This window comes from Medicago sativa, chromosome 3 (assembly GCF_051527215.1).
Source record: "Medicago sativa cultivar Bolivia chromosome 3, Bolivia_mono, whole genome shotgun sequence".
NCBI lineage: Eukaryota > Viridiplantae > Streptophyta > Magnoliopsida > Fabales > Fabaceae > Medicago > Medicago sativa.
The window spans coordinates 13,270,681-13,294,382 of record NC_140751.1 but is presented as its reverse complement, the minus strand read 5'-3'; the positions used below and the strand labels follow the sequence as shown (position 1 = coordinate 13,294,382).

The following is a 23,702-nucleotide window of genomic DNA, read 5'->3' as shown; positions in this document are numbered from 1 at the left end:
TGCTCTAAGTGAGAAAATTAGATAATAGATTAAACTTGATACCGCAGAATATAATACGCGTGCACAAACTCCAACTTTTCAGTTCGCAATCTTTACCAATTTTTTTCCTTATATGTACAAAAAAAAAAATTAAGGAAGAAGAATTAAAAAAACAGACCATTAAAAGTCATTAATTTTGTTGCCATCTTGAGGTGATGAGTTTTAACTCCAATAGAGAAGAAAACTAAAGTCTACACTATCACTTATTATTAATCAATCTAAGCCATCAATTGATAATAGTATTAAAGGCTAAGATTTGGAGTAAGTAAACAAACTTACTCTTGGAGTCAAAATATCCCCACCCATATATATATATATATATATATATATATATATATATATATATATATATATATATATATATATATATATATATATATATATTCTTTACACTTTCTGTTAATGCCTTTGTCTTACTTTTATCAACCAAACCTAGAATAACAAGGATTAACTTTCCTAGATTTATTTATCTCAAGAACTAAAGATTGCTTTTAATTTTTTTGGTATCTAAATTTCATTAAATTTTTGTGGCCATATTTTTTTTTAAATTTTATCCTGTGATATACAGTTTAATAAATAAATATGTGCATTGTGGGGTTGGGTGGACTATGTCTAGTTTTTTGTATTTTTCACTTAAAAGGTACTACATATTAATTTTTTTTTGTTCGAAAAATATATTATTTTTCTTAATGTAAAATGTAGTAAGTTTTGTTTTTCCGTCAAGTAGTTTAATGTCCTTCACACCTCAACCTCCATCTCACGTGAAGAAAACCAAGAATTCAGAACCACTATCTGAAATCCACCCTCCGGCTCTTGTTCTAGTTAGTGAAGTTTCTCACATGGACGAGTATTAAGCTTTTAAGTCTTACTGTTTGGATTAATTGACGCTAGTTCAATTTTCTAATATTATTATTCAAAAAACTACAATTAATTACAAGACGGAAAAGTACATTCCTTCAAAACAAGACGAAAAAGTACATACGCAAGTATAATTTGATTCTTGTCAACAACTCTTAATTTTGTGTCAAAAAACAATGAGAAAAATAAGACAACAAAGATCATGCATATGTTATACCCAAATGAAAATAATCAATAAAAAAAATATAACTTTTGTCCCAATGTTTCAAACACCATTCGGTGTGTGTTTTGCATTGCCATTTGAATATTTTGAATTTCTGAATCCATGTCTTGTCCCCTCTAGGAATCTCTTCACTATTTTCATGCTTGGCTTAATCACAATCTCTTGATGCAGATGTTGATAATCTCCATCCCTTAAGATGGCTTCAAAGACTTTTGTGGAATCAATTTTGTTTATCATCGATCCAAGCTTATCAGCCATGTTTTGGATCTTTGACAATTGATTTTTAGCCAATACGAAGGTGTTTTGTTTGGTTTTTCTAATAGATTCCTGTAATGTCTTTTCCTTTTGAGCATCATCTATACCTTTTTTCATTTCCATTTCAAAATAAGAATCGAGCTCAGGAACCCCAATTGCCCTTCTAATTCCTTTTGTGTTATCTGCTCCCGGTACAAAAAAGTCTCTTATCTCATCTACCATCCCTGCCGCAACCATTTCATCTACTCTTTTGTCCAAATATGGAAACAGAATAGGCAGAGACACATCTACCCAAATAAAACAGCAATCATATTTTGAATGAAATGCAATAGTTGGGTCCTCGAGTAATTTTTTAAGGTAAGAATTTGACCCTCCTACAATAATAGGTAAGTGTCCATTTTGAGTTATGAGATCTATAGCGTCAAGCACGTGCTTGCAAAAATCATCCATAGTGAAATCATATTCTGGATCATCGATGATGCCTAATATATGATGGGGAATTGAACAACGTTCAGATTCCTGTACCTTATTGGTGACAATGTCAAGGCCTTTATAGACTTGAATTTTGTCAGAATTGATGATCTCAGATGGGAATTGAGTTCCTATGTTGATGGAAAGTTTAGTCTTCCCGGTTCCTGTTGCACCCAATATAAACAAAACCTTTTTCTTTTCTGTTAAGGTTGAGGTAGTCAAAGCCATGAGATTTTTTTGATGTAAAATCTGAAGAAAAAACAACACAAAAAACGTAATTAAAATCAGCAAATTTAAAATAAACTTAAAATATTGAATCATAATGCATTACCTCTATGAATCTACTTAGTAAGGGAGTGAGTTATACCAAGAAGAGGTTTGATATATAATATGTGAGAAAACTCGCTCTCTGTATTTTTTGCTGTTGTGATGAGTGAAGTGAACTCAACTATGCTATATAATGTTCCTGAAGAATAACTATTATTTAATTAAAAATTATAAGATCGGAAAAAGTTAAAGAAAATAATTGTTATATAGTAACAATTAAAATTTAATTAATATTGCAGTAAAAAAGATTCAAAAATAATATTATTATTTTTGTTCAAGAAGAAATAACATTATTTACCTGCTATAAATGTGATTATAACCTTATAGTTAATTATATATATAATTTGATATCTTTCCTTTAAAATAAATTGTGTTAAATTGTCAATGGTCAACAAAAAAATAAAATGTTGTCTATTTTGCAATGCATGATATCTTTTTTGAAGATGTTTGAATTTTTTTTATAAAATGTAGAATACATAAAAAAGTCATATTTCTATGAGAAAAATAAGTAATTTTATATATGAGTACAAAACAAAGTTGTTTTTAATTAAGGAAGACCAATTGTAGCCGTCCACGTGAGCTTAGCTCAGTTATTAAGGATAATGCATAATATATGCAAGGTTTGAGCTTCGAACCCCGGACACCCAAAAAAAAAAAAAAGACCAATTGTAGCCGAAAATTTTATTGTCAATCAAATACATATGTTTCATAATTGAATATGTTAAATAAATTATGAAAAACGGAAATATCATTATGTTAATTTAGTTAAGGAAAACAAGTTTTGGCTTGACCTATGTAATATATGTATATGCAGAATGGGTCCCTTGAATTTGGGGTAAATCCAAACGTATGGGTAACCTTCGAGGATATACGTGTCGCTAAGTCATTTTATGACGGTTCAAGTAACCTTCGTTACAACTATCATAAAAAATATTGCGATTGTTTGTACCTGTCACGAAGTGTTTTTTGTTTTTGTTACATTTATCATTAAATTAAATTTGATAGTTTATTAAATAACAATAAATCTTAAATTTAAATTAAAAATATTGATAACTACTTAAAAAGCAAAAAAAATAAAATAATACAAAACTATAAATGACTAAAATTGATAAAAACTATAAATGACCAAAATTGATAAAAACTATAGGTTGAGAGTTAGAGAGTGAATTCTCTCTTTGTTTATGAGCCATCTTTGTGCTCTAAAATGGTTTCTTCATGGAAGTGTTGTGAACCCACACCTCATACTCACATGTTTAACCCGCCATTTTTAGCGGGGTGGGTTGAGACTTTGAACTCGCCACGATAAGGGTGCCCGCTCCGCCTAACCCACTAAAAAGAGGGACAATGATGGGGCGGGGCGGGTTGGCCCGTTGGATTGATATGTTAAAAAGAAACTCTCTTTTTAACTTCTTTTTATTCATATTTCACAATCAATTTCCAATTTTCACCTTCATATATTGGGGGAAAAAATTCAATTAATTTTGTCACTTTTGGTTTATGATTTTAGCCTTATATTTTTAACAATTAGTTGATTCATAACTCATGGAGTTTTTATTTTCTATGTCTATTGATTTATTATAGAATTATAGAAGATGTAATTTATATGCTTGAATAATTATTTTTATATTGTTAGTGGAGTCATTAGTTATATATATATATATATATATATATATATATACACACACACATATATATATATATATATATATATATATATATATATATATATATATATATATATATAGATTTCTTTAAATTGGTCCCCGTGAGCTTAGCTCAGTTGGTAAGGACAATGCATAATATATGCAAGGTCCGGGGTTCCAACCTCAGACACCATCAAAAAAAATTATTTCTTTAAATTGGCTTTAAATTTATATATTTTTACATTGTTTATGTGAAGATTTTAATTAATATTTTTTAATAAAACATTGACGGGCCAACCCGCCGGTCCGCCATAAAACGGGGTGGGGTGAGATTTTCAACCCTATTTCTTTAGTTGGCTCGCCCCGCTCCAACCCTTTTTAGATGGGCTATTGACAGGGCAAGGAGGGACGGGGGCGGGTTGGCCCTTTTTTCCATTCTTAACTTTCACCATATCTAGATGACGAACTTGATATAAACTCGGGGGGGGGGGGGGGGGGGGGGGGTTTGTTCAACCCGAGGAGAATGATACATATACATACATACAGATAACATAGACTTTGCATGACCACCACCCTACCATGCTAGTTTTCGCGTTCCACCACCCTACTATTGACTTTAACCTAAACAAGCCACGATGTTTGACGATATCTATTTTTACTAGATTGTGTTTTCATTGATGTATTAATTACTATTACCTCCAACTACAATCTGACCCCTAAAATTAATATAAAATTGTGAGTTTCTCATTTGAGAGTTAGAGAGTGAATTCTCTCTTGGTTTCTGAATCTTTGCACTCTAAAATGGTTTCTTTATAGGAAGAGTTGTGAGCCACACCTCATACTCAAATGTTTTTGTAGAAACCACAAGACTCGCAATTTCAGTTTTATGTATAATATAGCTTACGTGGTTCGTTGGTGGAAAAATTCATTAGTTGTTACTTACCAAGAAATTAGAGAAAAATAGAGATTATGATTTTGTTGCTTAAGATATTTCTCTTAAAATTATTGTTTATTTGGTTTTGATTAAATAGCTGTAAGATGTGATGTTTATTTTATGGTTATTAATGTGATACATAACTTGACAGATGAATGGTGTTTTATAGTAACACAGAGAAATCGTTGAAATTGAGTTAGAGAAAAGAAAACAAGAAGGCAACATTGAGGTAAAGAAAAAACCAATCTCAAAGATAATAAACTTATATAATGATATAAGGTAGGTATGTAATTTTGTCATTCAAAATGCAGTGACGTTTTCTTCCAACTTTTATGCACGAAAATAATATCAATTGTGGTTAAAATTTTCTTTTACTCAACCAAGAGGGTTCATATTGAGTGTTTTTGCTTTTAACTTCAGATCTTGTTGCTAAATTTGTTCATTTAATGAAATGCAATGAATGATAACCTCGGGTTTGTTCAACCCGAGGAGAATGATACATATACAGACATACAGATAACATAGACTTTGCATGACCACCACCCTACCATGCTAGTTTTCGCGTTCCACCACCCTACTATTGACTTTAACCTAAACAAGCCACGATGTTTGACGATATCTATTTTTACTAGATTGTGTTTTCATTGATGTATTAATTACTATTACCTTCAACTACAATCTGACCCCTAAAATTAATATAAAATTGTGAGTTTCTCATTTGAGAGTTAGAGAGTGAATTCTCTCTTGGTTTCTGAATCTTTGCACTCTAAAATGGTTTCTTTATAGGAAGAGTTGTGAGCCACACCTCATACTCAAATGTTTTTGTAGAAACCACAAGACTCGCGATTTCAGTTTTATGTATAATATAGCTTACGTGGTTCGTTGGTGGAAAAATTCATTAGTTGTTACTTACAAAGAAATTAGAGAAAAATAGAGATTATGATTTTGTTGCTTAAGATATTTCTCTTAAAATTATTGTTTATTTGGTTTTGATTAAATAGCTGTAAGATGTGATGTTTATTTTATGGTTATTAATGTGATACATAACTTGACAGATGAATGGTGTTTTATAGTAACACAGAGAAATCGTTGAAATTGAGTTAGAGAAAAGAAAACAAGAAGGCAACATTGAGGTAAAGAAAAAACCAATCTCAAAGATAATAAACTTATATAATGATATAAGGTAGGTATGTAATTTTGTCATTCAAAATGCAGTGACGTTTTCTTCCAACTTTTATGCACGAAAATAATATCAATTGTGGTTAAAATTTTCTTTTACTCAACCAAGAGGGTTCATATTGAGTGTTTTTGCTTTTAACTTCAGATCTTGTTGCTAAATTTGTTCATTTAATGAAATGCAATGAATGATAACCTCGGGTTTGTTCAACCCGAGGAGAATGATACATATACAGACATACAGATAACATAGACTTTGCATGACCACCACCCTACCATGCTAGTTTTCACGTTCCACCACCCTACTATTGACTTTAACCTAAACAAGCCACGATGTTTGACGATATCTATTTTTACTAGATTGTGTTTTCATTGATGTATTAATTACTATTACCTTCAACTACAATCTGACCCCTAAAATTAATATAAAATTGTGAGTTTCTCATTTGAGAGTTAGAGAGTGAATTCTCTCTTGGTTTCTGAATCTTTGCACTCTAAAATGGTTTCTTTATAGGAAGAGTTGTGAGCCACACCTCATACTCAAATGTTTTTGTAGAAACCACAAGACTCGCGATTTCAGTTTTATGTATAATATAGCTTACGTGGTTCGTTGGTGGAAAAATTCATTAGTTGTTACTTACAAAGAAATTAGAGAAAAATAGAGATTATGATTTTGTTGCTTAAGATATTTCTCTTAAAATTATTGTTTATTTGGTTTTGATTAAATAGCTGTAAGATGTGATGTTTATTTTATGGTTATTAATGTGATACACAACTTGACAGATGAATGGTGTTTTATAGTAACACAGAGAAATCGTTGAAATTGAGTTAGAGAAAAGAAAACAAGAAGGCAACATTGAGGTAAAGAAAAAACCAATCTCAAAGATAATAAACTTATATAATGATATAAGGTAGGTATGTAATTTTGTCATTCAAAATGCAGTGACGTTTTCTTCCAACTTTTATGCACGAAAATAATATCAATTGTGGTTAAAATTTTCTTTTACTCAACCAAGAGGGTTCATATTGAGTGTTTTTGCTTTTAACTTCAGATCTTGTTGCTAAATTTGTTCATTTAATGAAATGCAATGAATGATAAATCTCGGTCTTTTACATTTCATACATAAAAGGATTATTTTTTGTCCACATTTTAAATTTCGTGTATATTGTTTTGTGAAAATAAAATTGTAATGTTAGATGATATTTAAAACATTGTCGGAAATATTGTTGGAAAAACCAATTTTAATGTCGCTATTCGGTAACACAAAATTATATTGTCTCGAAAAAACCGCACCAACCGATTCAACCAAAACCGCATTAGTTTGGTTTGGTTTGGTTCAAATTTTATTTTAAAAGTCAACCGAACCAAACCAAACTACATGTTTTTTTACCTTGCAGTTCGGATGACTTTTAATCTCAAAACCGAACCAAACTGCACTGCGAACACCCCTAGTATTGAGTTCTGATTCTAGTCTATCCATTTGATTTAAATCACATTGAACTAGATGTTGCTTTTTCTTGGAATACTTCTTATTGATCGTATCCCAACAAGAGGAAATTTTGCGTGCTGTAACGTGTTGCATCCGGTTAATAGTCCTAGAGATTGTCTTCTTACCAATTCACCTTTCTTTGCATTATGGTGTAGTGTTTTTGTTTGTGAAGTGGTTTAGATTAATTATGCACGTAACGATTTGGGTGCTTTGGAAAGCTAGGAACGAGAGAATTTTTATAAAGTTTACAAAGGTGGTGGTAGAGGTCTTTGACGAGATTAAGGGGGTTTCTTGGGGATGGAGTTTAATGAGGTTGAAGGAACCCGTCCTTATTTTCAGAGTGGTGCTGGGATCCCGGTGATTTCGTCATGAGGTAGAGGGTGTGTCTTTTAGAGGTTCTTCTGTTTATTCCAGCTCAGCAGCTTTTGTATCTAGTGCTGGTTTTGAATGTTCTGCTGCATTTCTACTGAGATTTTGAGGCTCCCCTAGGGGTTATTCCAACACTGGTTTTTTATTTTTCTTTCAGTTCTGCTGATCCCTGTTATGTTGTGGCTGTTTTTGTCAGTTTTTGCTATTAGTTGACTTAAATGCTGCTTTGTGTTGTTGTGTATATTTATATCAGTTTAGCTGAGGCCGGCCATCTTATGGCTGTGTTGGTTTCAGTATGTTTCGCTTGTATACGGCGCCCGTTGTTTTGTATTTCATTTGTGGCTAGCTCTCCGCGTCTTGTACAAACTATGCGTTAATAATATTTTGCGGATTCAAAAAAAAAAAAAATTCACATTGATCTCAACGCAAGGGAATGTCTTTCGTAGTTATTTCAGTAAAAGATCATATCATATCCAGCCACAAATTATAGTATGAGTCACAAATATATATGGTATCTGAATTGATACTTTAGAAAATTAAATTTACTATGTACAAAATTTGTACTACAAATTACAATAGTTGCAAAAGGTAAACTTCATTTAATTGAAAACGACAATTTCAGGACCTCAATATAATAATTAATATTGTGCACATTGACACAAGAACGGTGATATGTAGTGGAACACTTATTACAATTGATAAATTCTCCTTCTCCTTCCCATCCTTCATAAACTAAACAAACAATGTATGTAAGGAAGCTTCAACATCATTTTCTAGTGTTTCAATTAATCTGAACAACAAAAGACTTCCCTTAAGTTCTAATGCCAAAAAATAATAATTATGTGCAGATAGGCACAAGATCTGTGATATGTGAAGGGACACTTCGATAAATTCTCCTTCTCCTTCTCCACAAACTAAACAAATAACGTTATGTTTGGATGGTATATCACCCAAACACTACCACAATTTTGCCTTTTAATAGCACCAATACAATAGCGTTTTCAATAAAATGCTATTAAAAAGACTACAGACGGACCTATTAATAGCGCTTCTGGAAAAACGCTATTATAAGCTGCTTATGAAAAATAGAAAAGGGGGTTAGATATCGCTTGTTAGAAAACGCTATTATATTAATACCCATTTATTAGCGGTTTTAGTGGAACGCTATCATATTGGTACCCCTTTATTAGCGCTTTTGGAAAAACGTTATTGTGTATATTATTAATTAATATAAGAAATAAGTGGAAAATAATTTTGTATTCCCACACTTATCAAAACTCAACACGCTCTCCTCATCTTTCCTTCTCAACCCATTCCTTCAACACTCAGATACCTCAATCGAACTCACCCAGTAACACCAAGGCCACTTTAGTTCATCAACTAACTATCGTATTCATCAACTCACCACCATCAATTCGCAAAACGCCACCACCGTCAATTCGTAAAACGCCATCTCCGTCTTGCTCAACCCCTTCAAAACCCTAAATTTCTCTCTTCTTTTTCTCCACCAAACTCATAGAAACACCCAAAACTCACTTCTTCTTCTTCTTCTTCTTGCTCACAATCGTCACCAAGAAACCCACCACCACAAAAGCCCTAAATTAAGCTACCAATCCCCAATTCGTTACACCTTCCTCAACATAAAACCCTTGTTTCATGAAATTATCATTATACAAGCTTCTGTTTTGGTATTTTTAGATCTGAGAAAAAGAAAGAGTTGTGCTTCATTGAAAGCTTTTGTTTTGCTTTTTCAAATTTGGCTCTTTGAAAGCTTGTCGATAGGTTTCACCGTCAGATCTGAAAACGACGTCGATGGTCGTCCCGATCGTTATGTCGGCCCTTCCGTGGCACCTGTTTCAACATTACATGTATCCCTTCTGAGGTTTGTTATTCGTTCTTGTTTTTTGTTCTGTTTCTCAACTTCAATTTCGATTCTCAGTTCTGTTAGTTCGTTTAGATTTTATATTATAACTTGTCATTTTGTTTTCAACAAAGTAAACTAGTGTTTGCTGTTGATTTTAATAAATAATTTGTATATGTTTAGTTTTTGTTGTGGATTGCTTATATTGATTAAGTTAATGGAAATAGTTTTTTGTTATTTTTTATTTGTGGAATCTGATGTGAGTTTATTCGAATGAGGTGTAGAGGGAACTTGATTGTTATTAGCATTGTTCTATGTCAGAATTGAGTGCAATTCAACTATGGACTGTTCTTGATTTGGGTCTAAGCACGCTTCTTAACTAGGATTATTAGCTGGATGGAAGAAAGTCTAATTTGTATACACTAAATTGCATTTTCTTATTGTTAATTTACTTAGTTTTCCATAGATGCACTTGTAATTTGCTTAATCTAAAAGGTCTAATTTTTTATACAATGTCAGTAGTGGCCCCTGTGCAAATTTGTGTGGGTCTAGTGTTAAACCAATAATACTTTTGGCTAACCACTTTAATAATTCTTGGAGATTTTCTTGGATAAATTTGAATTCAGTGGCTAATGTCGTTGGATATCTATGTCATTATTATGTTGAACTTTTTTACTTTGTACTATGTGTAATTTTAGTAAGGTATATAACTATGTGAAGGTATATAAGCATTGACACGGACAACTAACGCGACACTCACACATCAACACCGATAAAATTATGAGAAAATGATATAATTCAATGTAATCATAAGTGTCGGTGTTGGACATAACAAGTGTCGGACGTACACCGTGACACATTGGTAATTTTATATAAATTTGATGACTCTTCTTGTAGGTAATTTTTTGACACGTTGGAACAGGAAAAAGTAGTTTATCCCGGAAACTTTGCTTGGCATTCGAATATTTCACTAATGCAGAGGAGTATTATTGTGTACTTCTTGTAATATTGAACACTGATGCAACTTCATATGGATTCACTTCTTGTTTATTAGTGTCATTTATGAGTAGAATGAACCGTGGAAAATTGATTGAAGTTCCTAGTGTCACTTCTTTCAAAGTAGGTGTTCTTAAGTGTCACTATTTCATGCAAAATGTAGTATACACTATAAAATTAAGAAATTATTAGTTTTTCAGACTTGCTTACAACCTTTATATTAAGAACTGTAAATAAGTTTATTTCACTAACTAAAGATAAGGACTATAAATAAGCTTATTTCACTAACTAAAGAGTTTTGGATGAAAATTATACATGTCCGGGTGAGAAGTTTGGCTTTTGAATGTGTTAGTACTCAAGGATGGATTCATGGACTTACTTTGGCAACCAAGCACTTTTATGAGTTTTAGAATTTTAAGATAATCATTACTATTGAGTCAAAGAAAAAAATATCATTAATATTATTCATTTATTTTAATGGTTTTGCTAAATTGAATGTAGCATAACAAAATTTTGATTGGTTTTTATTGACTAGCAGATTGTGGCAATGAGTTTGAGGAATGAATTGCGTGGTCCACACCAAAACCTGGGAGATTGGTACAAGTACTTGAGCCAAGCAGCACTAGCCATCCATAACACTAGTAAGAATGCATTTCCTTTGATCATTACTGAGTTTGGATTTGACTAGATATGTTCTTTACATGACCATAAACCAAAATCCAAGCCTCCTCCAAACTTATTAACAAATTCAAACTTTTGCACAGGAAGAATCAAGGTGAGTGTTCTTACTATTAATAAAAAGTAATATTAAAATTACATATGTCCACAGAAGTATCTTTCATTAGATAGTTTAATACTTGAATGTGTCTTTCATTTGTTAGATTGGTCATCAAATGTTTGTTCCGTTAGCCAATTTGGTCTATATATATATATATATATATGTATACACTTGAATTTTCCTTGTGATTCTTAATGTAGATTCTACTTCCGAAGTCTCTAAAGCATGTATTATGCACCATCCTCTTACAGGTCAACGTGTTCAAGTGAATGACAAGAATGAACTTGAAATTGGTAACTTGGTTCAAAGTCAAGAAGGCTTGTCGCCTAACAAAAACTTGAAAAGGTAAATTAGTCCTTTGTGATTATTTGTAGTTCCTTTGAGTATTATAAAGAAAAGTTAAGCACAACTTATTAGTTTCTTGTTGAGTCTTAACTTTGATAAATCAGAACTGATTACAAGTTTTTGGTTTGTTGGTTCACTTCTATTCGTAGAATATCTCACGCTTCTGATTTTAGTTTTGCCGATTCTTCACCAAGCATTTGCGTTGACTTTCCTCATCTTTTAGGAGTCAGGTTAGTTAAACATTTGGTTGCATTTTGATTAGTCTGGTTAGTTCACTATGTTCACTGATATTTGCTGCGGGTTCATTTGCATTAATTTTCTGCAGTGTATAGTGTGTACAAAGTATTGATTTTGATGCTTTTTCAATATGTATATGAATTTTATTTTTGCTAGTCCAAGTTTTCTTTTTCAGGGAAGCATCCATATCTCAAGTCTTGTTTTAAAGCCAAGGATTTGTCGGTTACATTGGAGTCATCGTTCGTCGGGAGGTTCCAATTAGTATGGAAAATTGGAGAGAAAAAGTCATAGTTTTGTAAGTTACTTTAGGTTTGTCATCGTTCATATATACATATTGTGCGAAGACTTTGCATTTTTATGCAAGTGTACATTAGATGTCATTTGTAATTAAGTTTTTGATCAACACATTATTGTTGTTTATTTCTATTAATGGATTATTAGTGTTTCTGATTCGTATATATATTTTTTGTCGTTATGAAGCTTTTGCTTGTAGATTTAATTTTTAAAATAAAAAAATTGGGACTTTTATTAGCGCTTTTCTGGAAGTGCTATTAATGGGGGTAGTTAAGATAGCGCTTTCCGGAAAACGCTAAGAAACATCTGCTTATAAATAGCACAAAAATAAGGCTATATTAGCGCTTTTTGAAAGCGCTATTGAAACACTGCTATTTAATAGCGTTTAGAAAGCGCTATTATAGGGGTTCTGACCTTTAATAGCGGGGGCTTTCATAGCGCTTCACAAGCGCTATTAAACGCCCAAAACGAATGCTATTAAAGGGGGTATTTTGTAGTAGTGAAATGTGTTTGTATGGTTTCATAAGATTGTTAAAAAGAAAAATTTCTCCACACGGTCCCTTTATCTTTGACCTTGCAAGCTGCCAATCAAGCTGTAAAAATAAAAAATTATGATTAAAAAAATAAAATAATTGATTCCAAACAAACAGAACAATAAAAATACCTTCATTATCATGTTCGTATTTTCTTTTTTACTTTTTATATTTTATTTTGGTTTATTTTGTATCTAATATTTTGTTTTTCATTGATATACAGTTCCAAAACGACTATTTACTAATTAATATTCAGGAATTAAATAAAAAAATAGAGACAATGGAGATTGAGATGCAAACTCACAAACGCCACACAGCTTCTTGTTTTTCACCGTCAGAAACACATATCTGCATATCTCTTGACTTGAAATGGGTGGAACTTGATGTTTTAATCAAAGAAATCACATTCGTTAAACTAATAGAAAAGATATAACTTGTGATAAACCAAATAGAACATATGGTAGCTGATGGTGACGAAGAAATAAAAAGAACCTTCAACATGCTGAGCATCAAAGTGTTTCCTGGAGTTAGAAAGATTTCAGATCAAGATTTAGCACAAATCAAAAGAAACAAAAATAATAAAATGAACAAATGAATGAAAAGTGTGGAATCACAAGTGATAAGGTATATACCTGAAGCTAGATTACATTGAATCTTTTAATCTTTGCAAACGTAAGTAAGGAGCAGCCGCAATGGTGCTAGGGATTTAAAAATTAGGGTTTAGAAGATATTACGGTTTAGAAATCTTTATCTTTATATTTTTATATATAATATAATATATATATATATATATATATATATATATATATATATATATATATATATATATATATATATATATATATATATATAATATACAAATACAAATGCCTTCCTAAAAATCAACTGTACATGTGACATCTTCACATTCCCCATCTCATTTAATGTCTACTTATCATCCAATCAAAATGGATTACGACACATTTATTTTATATCAACCAATAAAAAAAGGATCATGACTCATTTGTTTTTTCATGAGCCAATCAAAATGGACCATGACTCATTTGTAAATTAATACATGATTATTTTCCTATATTTTTTGATAAGGCAAGAAATAGGTTAGGCATCAAGGAGGCCGGAAACATCCCAACTAAGTTGGCACACAACCGAAACTCCCATCTTGTACCGCCCACTCCATATATATTATTAAAAAAGGGAAAAAGATATATGCACGACGGGGACTTGGCCAAAACCCTCAACAACAAAAAAAGCGAGAAAGAAAAAGAAAATTAACAACCTAGGGAAATCGATAATTCATTTTTCCATATATATATATATATATATATTTCTCCTCCTCTTCTTGCAACAAGAATATTTGTAAAGTCCTGCCTCTTATCTGGCTTGCAACTGTTGGAGATATTTAGGTGCCTAGTAATTGATTGATTTTTTTCAAATAAGATGCCGGAGGTGGAGGAAATCGTAGATGCTATTATGTTTATTACTACTTGTACTACTCACATTTTGATCTAATAATTTTTTTTGCTATTAAAAAATTTGTGATTGTTAAAAATCTTTTGGAAATTTTATATCAGATTGAAACATGCACAAATAGTATGCTATCTAAGAATCTAGCTTATTTAACTTTGTCATTGATGCGATACATAACTTGACAGATGAATGGTTTTTTATAGTAACACAGAGAAATCATTGAAATTGAGTTGGAGAATAGAAAACAAGAAGGCGACAATGAGATAAAGAACAAACCAATCTCAAAGATAGTAAATTTATATAATGATATAAGGTAGGTATGAAATTTTGTCATTCCATATGCAGTTAAGTTTTCTTCCAACTTTTATGCACGAAAATCATATCAATTGTGGTGAAAATTTTCCTTTACTCAACCAAGAGGGTTCATATTGAAAATTTTTGCGTTTAACTTCAGCTCTTGTTGCTAAATCTGTTCATTTAATGAAATGTAATGAATGATAAACAAATATTAGACTTGCCTAAGAAGAGGAATTTGCATAACATCGTTAAATCATATGAAATAACAACCTCGAAATGAACATCGTAACCCATATACAATTTCCATCAAATGCAAGTATTACGTAATAAGAGCCTCCAACTAGGTAAGTAAAAATTTAAGAAAAAATATAGGTAGCAAAAACAAAATAACAGGACAGTAGCTACAGATACTTTAAGAAAAAAATGAACGAAACATCTTAATACCATCGTTAAATATTTGATCCAAATCTGCCACATAATCACAGTATCATACACTTCTAGGATTCATTATTTGACAATTGCTTTACATATATTTTGAATTTTATCTTTACGGTTTAGCTAAGACATTGTACAAAAGTAAAGTAACATGCCACTTATTAATTAAAGTTACCTTTTAGTTAGTCATTGATTTTAGCACAAAACAAATTGCTTCAGATGAGTTCTGATTCTTGTCTATCCATTTGATTTAAATCACATTAAACTAGAGATTGCTTTTTCTTGGAAACTTCTTATTGATCGTAGCCCTACAAGAGGAAATCTTGCGTACTGTAACATGTTCCATCCGGATAGTCCTAGAGATTGTCCTCTTTGCCAAGGGCATGAGGAAAATCAATTCACCTTTCTTTGCATTGTGGTGTAGTGTCTTGGTTTCTGCAGGGTTCAGGTTAATTTGGCACATAACGATTTGGGTGCTTTCGAAAGTTAGAAACGAGAGAATTTTTACAAATTTTACAAAGGTGGTGGTAGAGGTCTTTAACAAGATTAAGGGGGTTTCTTGGGGATGGAGTTTAATGAGGTTGAAGGAACCCGTCCTTATTTTATGAGTGGTACTGGGATCCAGGTAATTGCCTCATGAGGTAGAGGGTGTGTCTTTTAGAGGTTCTTCTGTTTATTCCAGCTCTGCAGCTTCTGTATCTGCTGCTGGTATTGAATGTTCTGCTGCATTTCTGCTGATATTTTGTGGCTACCCTTATGGCTGTGTTGGTTTCAGTGTGTTTCGCCTATCTACGGCGGCCGTTGTTTTGTATTTCATTTGTGGCTAGCTCGCTGCGTCTTGTACAAACTATGCGTTAAAAATATTTTGCAGATTCAAAAAAAAATCACATTTATCTCAACTCAAGAGAATGTCCTTCGTAGTTATTTAAATAAAAGATTATATCATATCCAGCCACAAATTATAATATGAGTCACAAACTAGACAAATATTAAATTTAATCATTTTACATACATGGATATAGCAGTAGCTTAGTTTTGTAGGCAGCAGATTCCATGCTTTGAGAACTTATGCAAGTACCTGATGCTAGCATCCTCCTCCCTCATATAGCTCAAAATGATTAACATATATTCGTCATCAGGAAGAACATATCAGGCAAATGAAATGTTGGATAACAGATGCCTTGGATTTAACCTATTCTCAACTGAATCTGAAAAGTTCGGGTGCTTCAAGGAGCGCTAAAGGTTTCCAACCAAGTTGCTCCATCCAAAAATGCATCACCACATTCAGTTTGTCAAGCGAAAATGGTATAAATTTAGGTTGTCTTTTAAATATATGCAAAAATTTAATATAGAATGTGTAGTATAAATTAAACGGTAAATGCATATATGCATGAATGTCTAGTACAAATCAAGCAAAAATTTAACATTTGGTTTCATGCGAGCATCTATATAACCAGGACAGTAACTTCAGAAACAGGGATAATGTGTTTTTGAAAGCTTGAATTTGCAAAGTGGGGGCTTCTGACACAGTGTCGACTATGTCTTTAGCATGAGTGATCTGAATTTTGTCTAACAAATCGAATATATGTGGTATCTGAATTGATGATGCTTTAGTGAAAAATAAATTTACAATGTACAAAATTTGTACTACAAATTACAATATTTGCACAAAGTAAACTTCAATGTCATTTTCTAGTGTTACAATTCATCGGAAACCAAATGGAACCAAAAGGCTTCGCTTAATTGAAAAAGACAATTTCATTGCCTCAAACAAAGACACTTATTACAATTGATAAATTCTCCTTCTCCTTCCCATCATCTTTCACAAACTAAACATTTCCACCTGGTCCCTTTATCTTTGACCTTGCAAGCTGCCATTCATGACACGAGATCAGTGATAAGTGGAGGGACACTTATTACAGTTGATAAATTCTCCTTTATCAATGGTCTTGCAAGCTGCCAATCAAGCTGTAAAAAAACAAAAAAAAAAATTTTAAAAAATAAAATAATTGATTCCAAACTAACAGATCAATCAAAATACCTTCATTATCATGTTGTATTTTCTTTTTTACTTTTTATATTTTGTTTTTCATTGATATACAGTTCCAAAACGACTATTTACTAATTAATATTCATGATTTAAATAAAAAAAATACAGAGAATGGAGATTGAGATGCAAACTCACAAATGCCACACAGCTTCTTGTTTTTCACCGTCAGAAACACTTATCTGCATATCTCTTGACTTGAACAGAGTGGGACATGATGTTTTAATCAAAGAAATCACACTTGTAAAAGTAACAGAAAAGATATAACTTGTGATAGACCAAATAGAACATATGGTGGATGATGATGACGAAGAAATAAAAAGCATCTTCAACACACTGAGCATCAAAGTGTTTCCTGGAGGAAGAGAGATTTCAGATCTAGTTTTACATTAAATTAAAAAAATAAAAATAATAAATGGAACAAATGAACGAAAAGTGTGAAATCATAAGTGATAAGGTATATACCTGAAGCATGTATTTGATTACATTGAATCTTTGCAAAAGTAAGTAAGGAGCTGCTGCAATGGTTCTGGGGATTTAAAAATTAGGGTTTAGAAGATGTTTGTGGTGCAGCTGCGGCAACAATATTGTGTATATATAGCAAATGAGGAGGTGGTGGGGATTTGGAATAAAGGGTTTGCTTTGGTGGCCATTTGTAATTGGTGCTTTATTTTGGTTGTTTAATTTCTGTTTGATGAAAATATTAATTTCTATATTAATTAATATATATTTATAAAAGTGAAGTTGATCAATTTAAAAGTGAGACGACCCATAAACCGAATGTTTTGGTTTAAATGTTGTGTCTCTCTCTTTTATGTGATTGTTTTAACTCAATTTAGACTATCATCCGGGCTCGTCTCGTTACCAAACTAATATAAACAAAATAAATAAATTACAACCACACCAATGCATTGGTCTTAGAGGTGAGATATTTGAACCCATTAAGTTAAATTGAGTTCCATTGGATGGAGATTAATTGGTGTTTTATTTTATTTATTTTATGAAATTTTTTAATTTCTACATTAATGAATACATTTAAAAAAAATTGTCACAAAAAAAATATATTTTGTAATGTAAAATGTGTTTATATTTAATATTTGTATATTGTTTTGACAAAAATTTGTTTATAGTATTTCACTAATCAAATCATTCAAAAAAGTATTTCATTAATCAAAATGTGATCTTGGAGGGTCTAAAGGTGTGAGAAATATTTTTTGATTATGATGGTTATATATTTCTAAGCCTAAGAGTGAAAGTGGATGATCACGGAGGGGTGATGCATTGTAGGAAGATATCATTTTTCCCGATAGGGTTTAAGAGGTTGTGAGTTTAAGAGGTGTGTCAAATTGGTGGAACGAGATCTCATTATTGCGAACAGGGAAACTAGAGTCTACATATTGGTTCTATGATGGTATCTTTAGAAAGGTTATAGATGGCTAGTATACATATTTTGAATGATCACTGGTTTTGTGTAATTCTTTTCCCCGAACTGTTTTAGATTTTTGTCCTGAAAGAAACTAAAGTTATTGATATACTGGGAGAGAGGGGTCGGATCGTAGGCGGAGGATTTCATGTAGGAGCTTATGATTTTGGGTGATCTACTCTGACCTTTAGAGAGTCCTATCATCTCTAAATGTGTAGATTTTATGTGGGAGCTTACTCACTGAAGTCAGCTTATAGGTTTCTTCATAGTTGAGCTAGTGAGGTTGATGGGTGATCAGAAGATATTGCGCAACCCACTAGAATCTTTTTTCTTTAAGGATTATAGTTAATTATAGGGTTTCTCTTATGTTTTGAGTAATGAGCGTATTTAGTCAGTTTGTCGCCTTTTTTATAGACGTTCTTTTTAAAGTAGGTGACAGTATCATGTGCTTAGGTGGTTAGCGGTGGGAGTATGGTTTACCTTCAAATTTAGTGAGTCTTGTTAGAATTATGTTAAATTTGGGTGGTGGGAAAAAGTACATGTAAGGTTTCTTACTAGTCTAGAAAAAATATCGTGTGTTCCTTGAGGAGATCCCCAAATGGTCTCATATTTTGTGAGCAAGAGACATATTCCTTGTATGAGTTGGATTATGAAAGCATTCTGTGTCAATTGTTAATATAGACAAAATCTTGAGCATCCAAATAACTTGATTTAAAGCTAGAAACTAATCTAAAATGAGTTCCTTGTTTATTAGACTTGGCAATCTCTTCCAGAAGCCTGGCAAACATCATACATAGAAGATCCCTTCTTGACATATGCACTCCTAAAAGCCTAGATATTCTTCTTTTTCCATTTATCCCATGCCATCTCTTCGTTTATGATGTCAGTCCTCACTTCTTATTTTTTAATATTTTGGATCACACATCTAGTGGAAATTCGGATGTTAGAATTAAGTAAATCATGTCATTGTTATGTTGGTATTTCCCTAAATCCCTAACTGAATAAAGTTGAACTGCATATAATCGTCTATCCTTATTAAAGACCTAAACAACTCAATTGTTTTAACCCTTCTTCTTGACATTAATCAGAGAGAGTGAAAATCAGTGATAGAGCTGCAATGGGGAAAACCGATAATCAATGATTCATGAGAGGGACAAACTGGAATTACTGCATTCTTTCTCTTCTTCCTTTCTAATTGCTTTTCCTCGTTTTCTATCGTTGTTCTTCTTCTATTCGTCATGTTCTCTTCTCTGAAGGTATTGTTTCTCTTTTCATCTCTCTTTTTTACTTTTTGCTTTTGTACGGTATTTAGTGATTCACTTTTTTTTGTTACATGCAACCATGGTTTTATTGTCAAGTTTTTAGTTATTTTATCATCCATCAAGGTATTACTATGTTTCTCTTTTCTTCTATCTCTTTTTTTTTTTGTGCAAAATACCCCTACATGTTCTCATAAAAGATGTTGACTATATCTATTGAATCCATTAGCAATCTACTTTATTATTTCTCCTCCTTTTCTTGCAACAAGAATCATGTAAAGGCATGACTATTAACTATATGGAGCACAGCCATTTGGAAGATTTGGAAGGCTAGAAATAAAATTAATTTCTCAAGTAAGATATTGGTGCGTGGTGGACGAAATTGTAGATACTATTAAACTCACGTCTTGGATGTTGTTTCTAGCTAGGAAGAAAGGGGGTCTTTGTATGTACTTAGAAAGGTTCTCATATACTTTTTTGTGCCCTAATTCATAGTTTGGGTGATTTTAGTTAGGCGGGTTGAGTACCCCTCGTCTTTATACATGGTATGTGTTTATTACTAATTTGTGCCCTAATTCATAGTTTGGGTGATTTTATTTTGCTTTCTGTCTATGGTCAGAATAATGGTACTCTATTTAAATGATATCCAATCAAGGAACTACCATATATGATTAGATTATGTTTAACTACATCAGTATAATACTAAAATCTCCCTTTCACCCTAGATTCAGTATTAGAGTAATCTATATCCTCTCTGTATAATAAACATACAACAGATTCCGTCTGCTTTTCTTGTCACTGGGGATATGTTTTCGCCATCTACAATTGTTTCTTTATAGAGTTACAAAGCCACACTTCATTTTCACATGTTTTGCAATAACCCTAAATTCACAACTAGTACTATTTTGTGCTTGTTGCTTGAGATAATTTCAGTTTTATGAATAATATCTTATGTAGTTCGTTGGTGGAAAAATTCGCTAGTTGTTTCTTACCAATTAATTAAAGAAAAAATTGATAGAAAATATGTACTAATTGTACTGATTGTGAACCTGTGCATCTCTCTCAGGGAATTTATACTTGCCATGTTAATTGTGGTGAAGTGTGGGAAACAACAATTATACCAAGAAATTAGAGAAAAATACAGATTACTCCTTTTGTTGCTTAAGATATTCTCTTAATATTATTGTTAATTTGGTTTTGATAAACTAGTCTGTAAGATTCCGTGTTCAATTTGCAAAAGGAAACAAAATTAGAACTTGAGGCCTGACATCGAAGATCAGTACTCTAAATTTTAAATGTGTTCGTCGATTGAAAAGCAGACTTGTTGTCCTGACCGCGAGAGTTCCGAAAGAAATGTTCATTTTATGGTTATTCTTTTTTCACTGTTGGGAATGACAATTGATAGGTGCCATATTACCTGAGTTACTATTCTCGATGAAATGTACCTTATCGAGAATAAAAGATGGATGGGATTTTCATTTGATGGCGATCAGTCTCTGTTTGGATATAGACCAGTTGATGGCACAACCATCTTTTATCCAGTCTCTTCAATTTAATCACCGGCCACCAGATTTTCAGAGGCTTGAGAGGAGCTTGAGCATTTATCGGAACAGACACGAGAGCACGACGAGTTCTGATAGTAATATAGATCATATATAAGAGCTTGAGACGTTGTTAGAGCATGTTTGTTGTCATTGACATCATTCTAACCAACCTGGCATCGATAAACACACATTTTTATCTACATTAACACTTTTCTTTCCAACTTCAGCGCAGTTTATCTATTATCGTTTTCCGTTTCTTGTTTCAGTTAAAAGAATACATCGATGACACAGAAGATTTCATCAATATTCAGCTGTCTTCTGTTTTCCTTTTTTCTCATATTAGTCACAAAGGTTATACTATTGTATCTTTCCTTATAAATTATAACTTATCAAACAAGAATGAACAACTCACCAGACATGTTCACACAAGAGACTATGCTATCTGTAAGATTGGGGTTTGCTTGCCATACCATATTACTCTCCCATTTGATACCAGGTTGCATATTGCTATAACCAATGCAAAAAATTAAGTACAAGCTGAGAAATCCATGGAATCTGATATGGCACTCTACAGCAATATCATCTAAGTTTAGCAAATTAAGTACAATATCAGCAAGGCTAGTTTATGTGTTTTGACTTTTGAGAGAAATGATGCACAATAAAATGATAAACGTAGGTACAGAGCAAGACATAAAATCCAAAATGATTGTCTCAATTAATTTTGGTATTTGTATAATCTTCCTGATATATCTTCTATCACAGAAGTTTTTTGCTTTCCTTTCTTTCTTTCTTGCATAAACTATCTATCATGTAATCACCCATCATCATACTCAAACTGCCAAAATTCCCAAAAAAAAATAAAATAAAAAATACTCCTATTGATATTGTCTCTCACACGTATTTTATAAAAAATGCTGAACTAAAATCCATTTGTACATATTTACTCCATTTTCTGTTAAATACCGTTTTTGTGGAAGTTGTTTTAAAATATTTGCGTCTAAACTGCTTGTGATTTGATTTTTTTTCTAACTTACATTCGATGAGGTTATATTTAAGATGTTATTATGTCTTTAGCCCATTTAGGGCTAAACACCTATTTTATGCAACCACTCTTAGATTATGTTTGTCTGAAACGCATTAAATTTGTAATTTTTTTTTCCTTTAGCTGACATGCAATGAAGTTTCGAAGTTCGTTTCAAGAGGTTGAGACAAACGTTAACCCACTATGTCTTTCATTAATCACAATATTTCCCCGCCTCTTCTTGCCACAAGAATCATTGTAAAGGCCTGACTCTTATCTGGCTTGCAACCGTTTGAGAGATTTTGGAGGCTAGAAATGGAATTATTATTTAACTTTGCTATTGACGGGAAAAATAACTTGACAGATCAACAATGGTTTTTTATGGTAGCATAGAGAAATCATTGAAATTGGGTTAGAGAATAGAAAACAAGAAGGCGACAATGACATAAAGAATAAATCAATCTCAAAGATGGTAAACTTGTATAATGATATAAGGTAGAAGGTATATGGAATGTAGATGCTATTATGTTTATTACTATTTGTACTTCTCTCATTTTGATCTAATAATTTTCTTTTTTTGCAATTAAAAAAATTATGATTGTTAAAAATCTTTTGGAAATTTTATAACAGATTGAAACATGCACGTATAGTATTCTATCAAAGAATATAGCTTATTTAACTTTGTCGTTGATGTGATACATAACATGACAGATAAATGGTGTTTTATAGTAACACAGAGAAATCATTGAAATTGAGTTAGAGAAAACAAGAAGGCGACAATGAGATAAAGAACAAATCAATCTCAAAGATAGTAAACTTATATAATGATATAAGGTATAAGGTATGAAATTTTGTCATTCAATATGGAGTTAAGTTTTCTTCCAACTTTTATGCACGCAAATCATATCAATTATGGTGAAAACTTTCCTTTACACAACCAACAGGATTCATATTGAAATTTTTTTGCTTTTAACTTCAGCTCTTGTTGCTAAGTTTGTTCATTTAATGAAATGCTATGAATGATAAAGAAATATTAGACTTTCCAAAGAAAAGGAATATACAAATTCACCTAATATCTAACTCCAAACCACAATCCTGTTCTATTTCCATGTTTTAAGAAATCTGGATGAATCATTAATCCAGCCAGATGGTCTTAGAGGGTAAATCATAGAATCTTCATTTTACAAGGGGGAATCTCCATTTTTTTTTCTTTTCGTAGAGGGGTAAACCAAAAGACCCCCATATGGCAGGGGGGTAAAAGTCTATTAACCCAAACAAATTAGAGTAAAATGATATTTAGAAATAGAATGCATAAATATCTGCTATGAAATGCATTAGAATTAGAACACATTTTAAAGAGAAAAAATATAATGAGATCTT

The 23,702-nt window shown here is 31.9% G+C and overlaps 1 protein-coding gene and 2 long non-coding RNA genes across 3 annotated transcripts; all 3 read right to left on the bottom strand.

Moving 5' to 3' along the window:
• Nucleotides 1-1,162: 1,162 nt before the first annotated feature.
• LOC146935880 (adenylate isopentenyltransferase 5, chloroplastic-like) lies at nt 1,163-21,410 on the bottom strand. The gene is made up of 2 exons (XM_085750934.1): nt 21,318-21,410; nt 1,163-2,095 (listed from the first exon to the last, which is right to left on the bottom strand). Exons 1-2 carry the CDS (start codon nt 21,408-21,410, stop codon nt 1,163-1,165), a joined length of 1,026 nt encoding a protein of 341 aa, XP_085607060.1.
• LOC146935882 (uncharacterized) lies at nt 16,670-17,301 on the bottom strand. Its single transcript, XR_015033115.1, has 2 exons — nt 17,214-17,301; nt 16,670-16,996 (listed from the first exon to the last, which is right to left on the bottom strand). It is a non-coding gene; the product is annotated as an uncharacterized LOC146935882 (long non-coding RNA).
• Nucleotides 17,331-17,641, bottom strand: LOC146935881 (uncharacterized). The gene is made up of 2 exons (XR_015033114.1): nt 17,541-17,641; nt 17,331-17,430 (listed from the first exon to the last, which is right to left on the bottom strand). It is a non-coding gene; the product is annotated as an uncharacterized LOC146935881 (long non-coding RNA).
• Nucleotides 21,411-23,702: the final 2,292 nt, after the last annotated feature.

Coding starts and splice junctions, on each gene's coding strand:
- LOC146935880 (XM_085750934.1), bottom strand. CDS start 21,410: ATGATCTATATTACTATCAGAACTCGTCGTGCTCTCGTGTCTGTTCCG. Junction 2,096..21,317: donor CTCTGAAAATCTGGTGGCCG/GTGATTAAATTG, acceptor TTTTTTCTTCAG/ATTTTACATCAAAAAAATCT.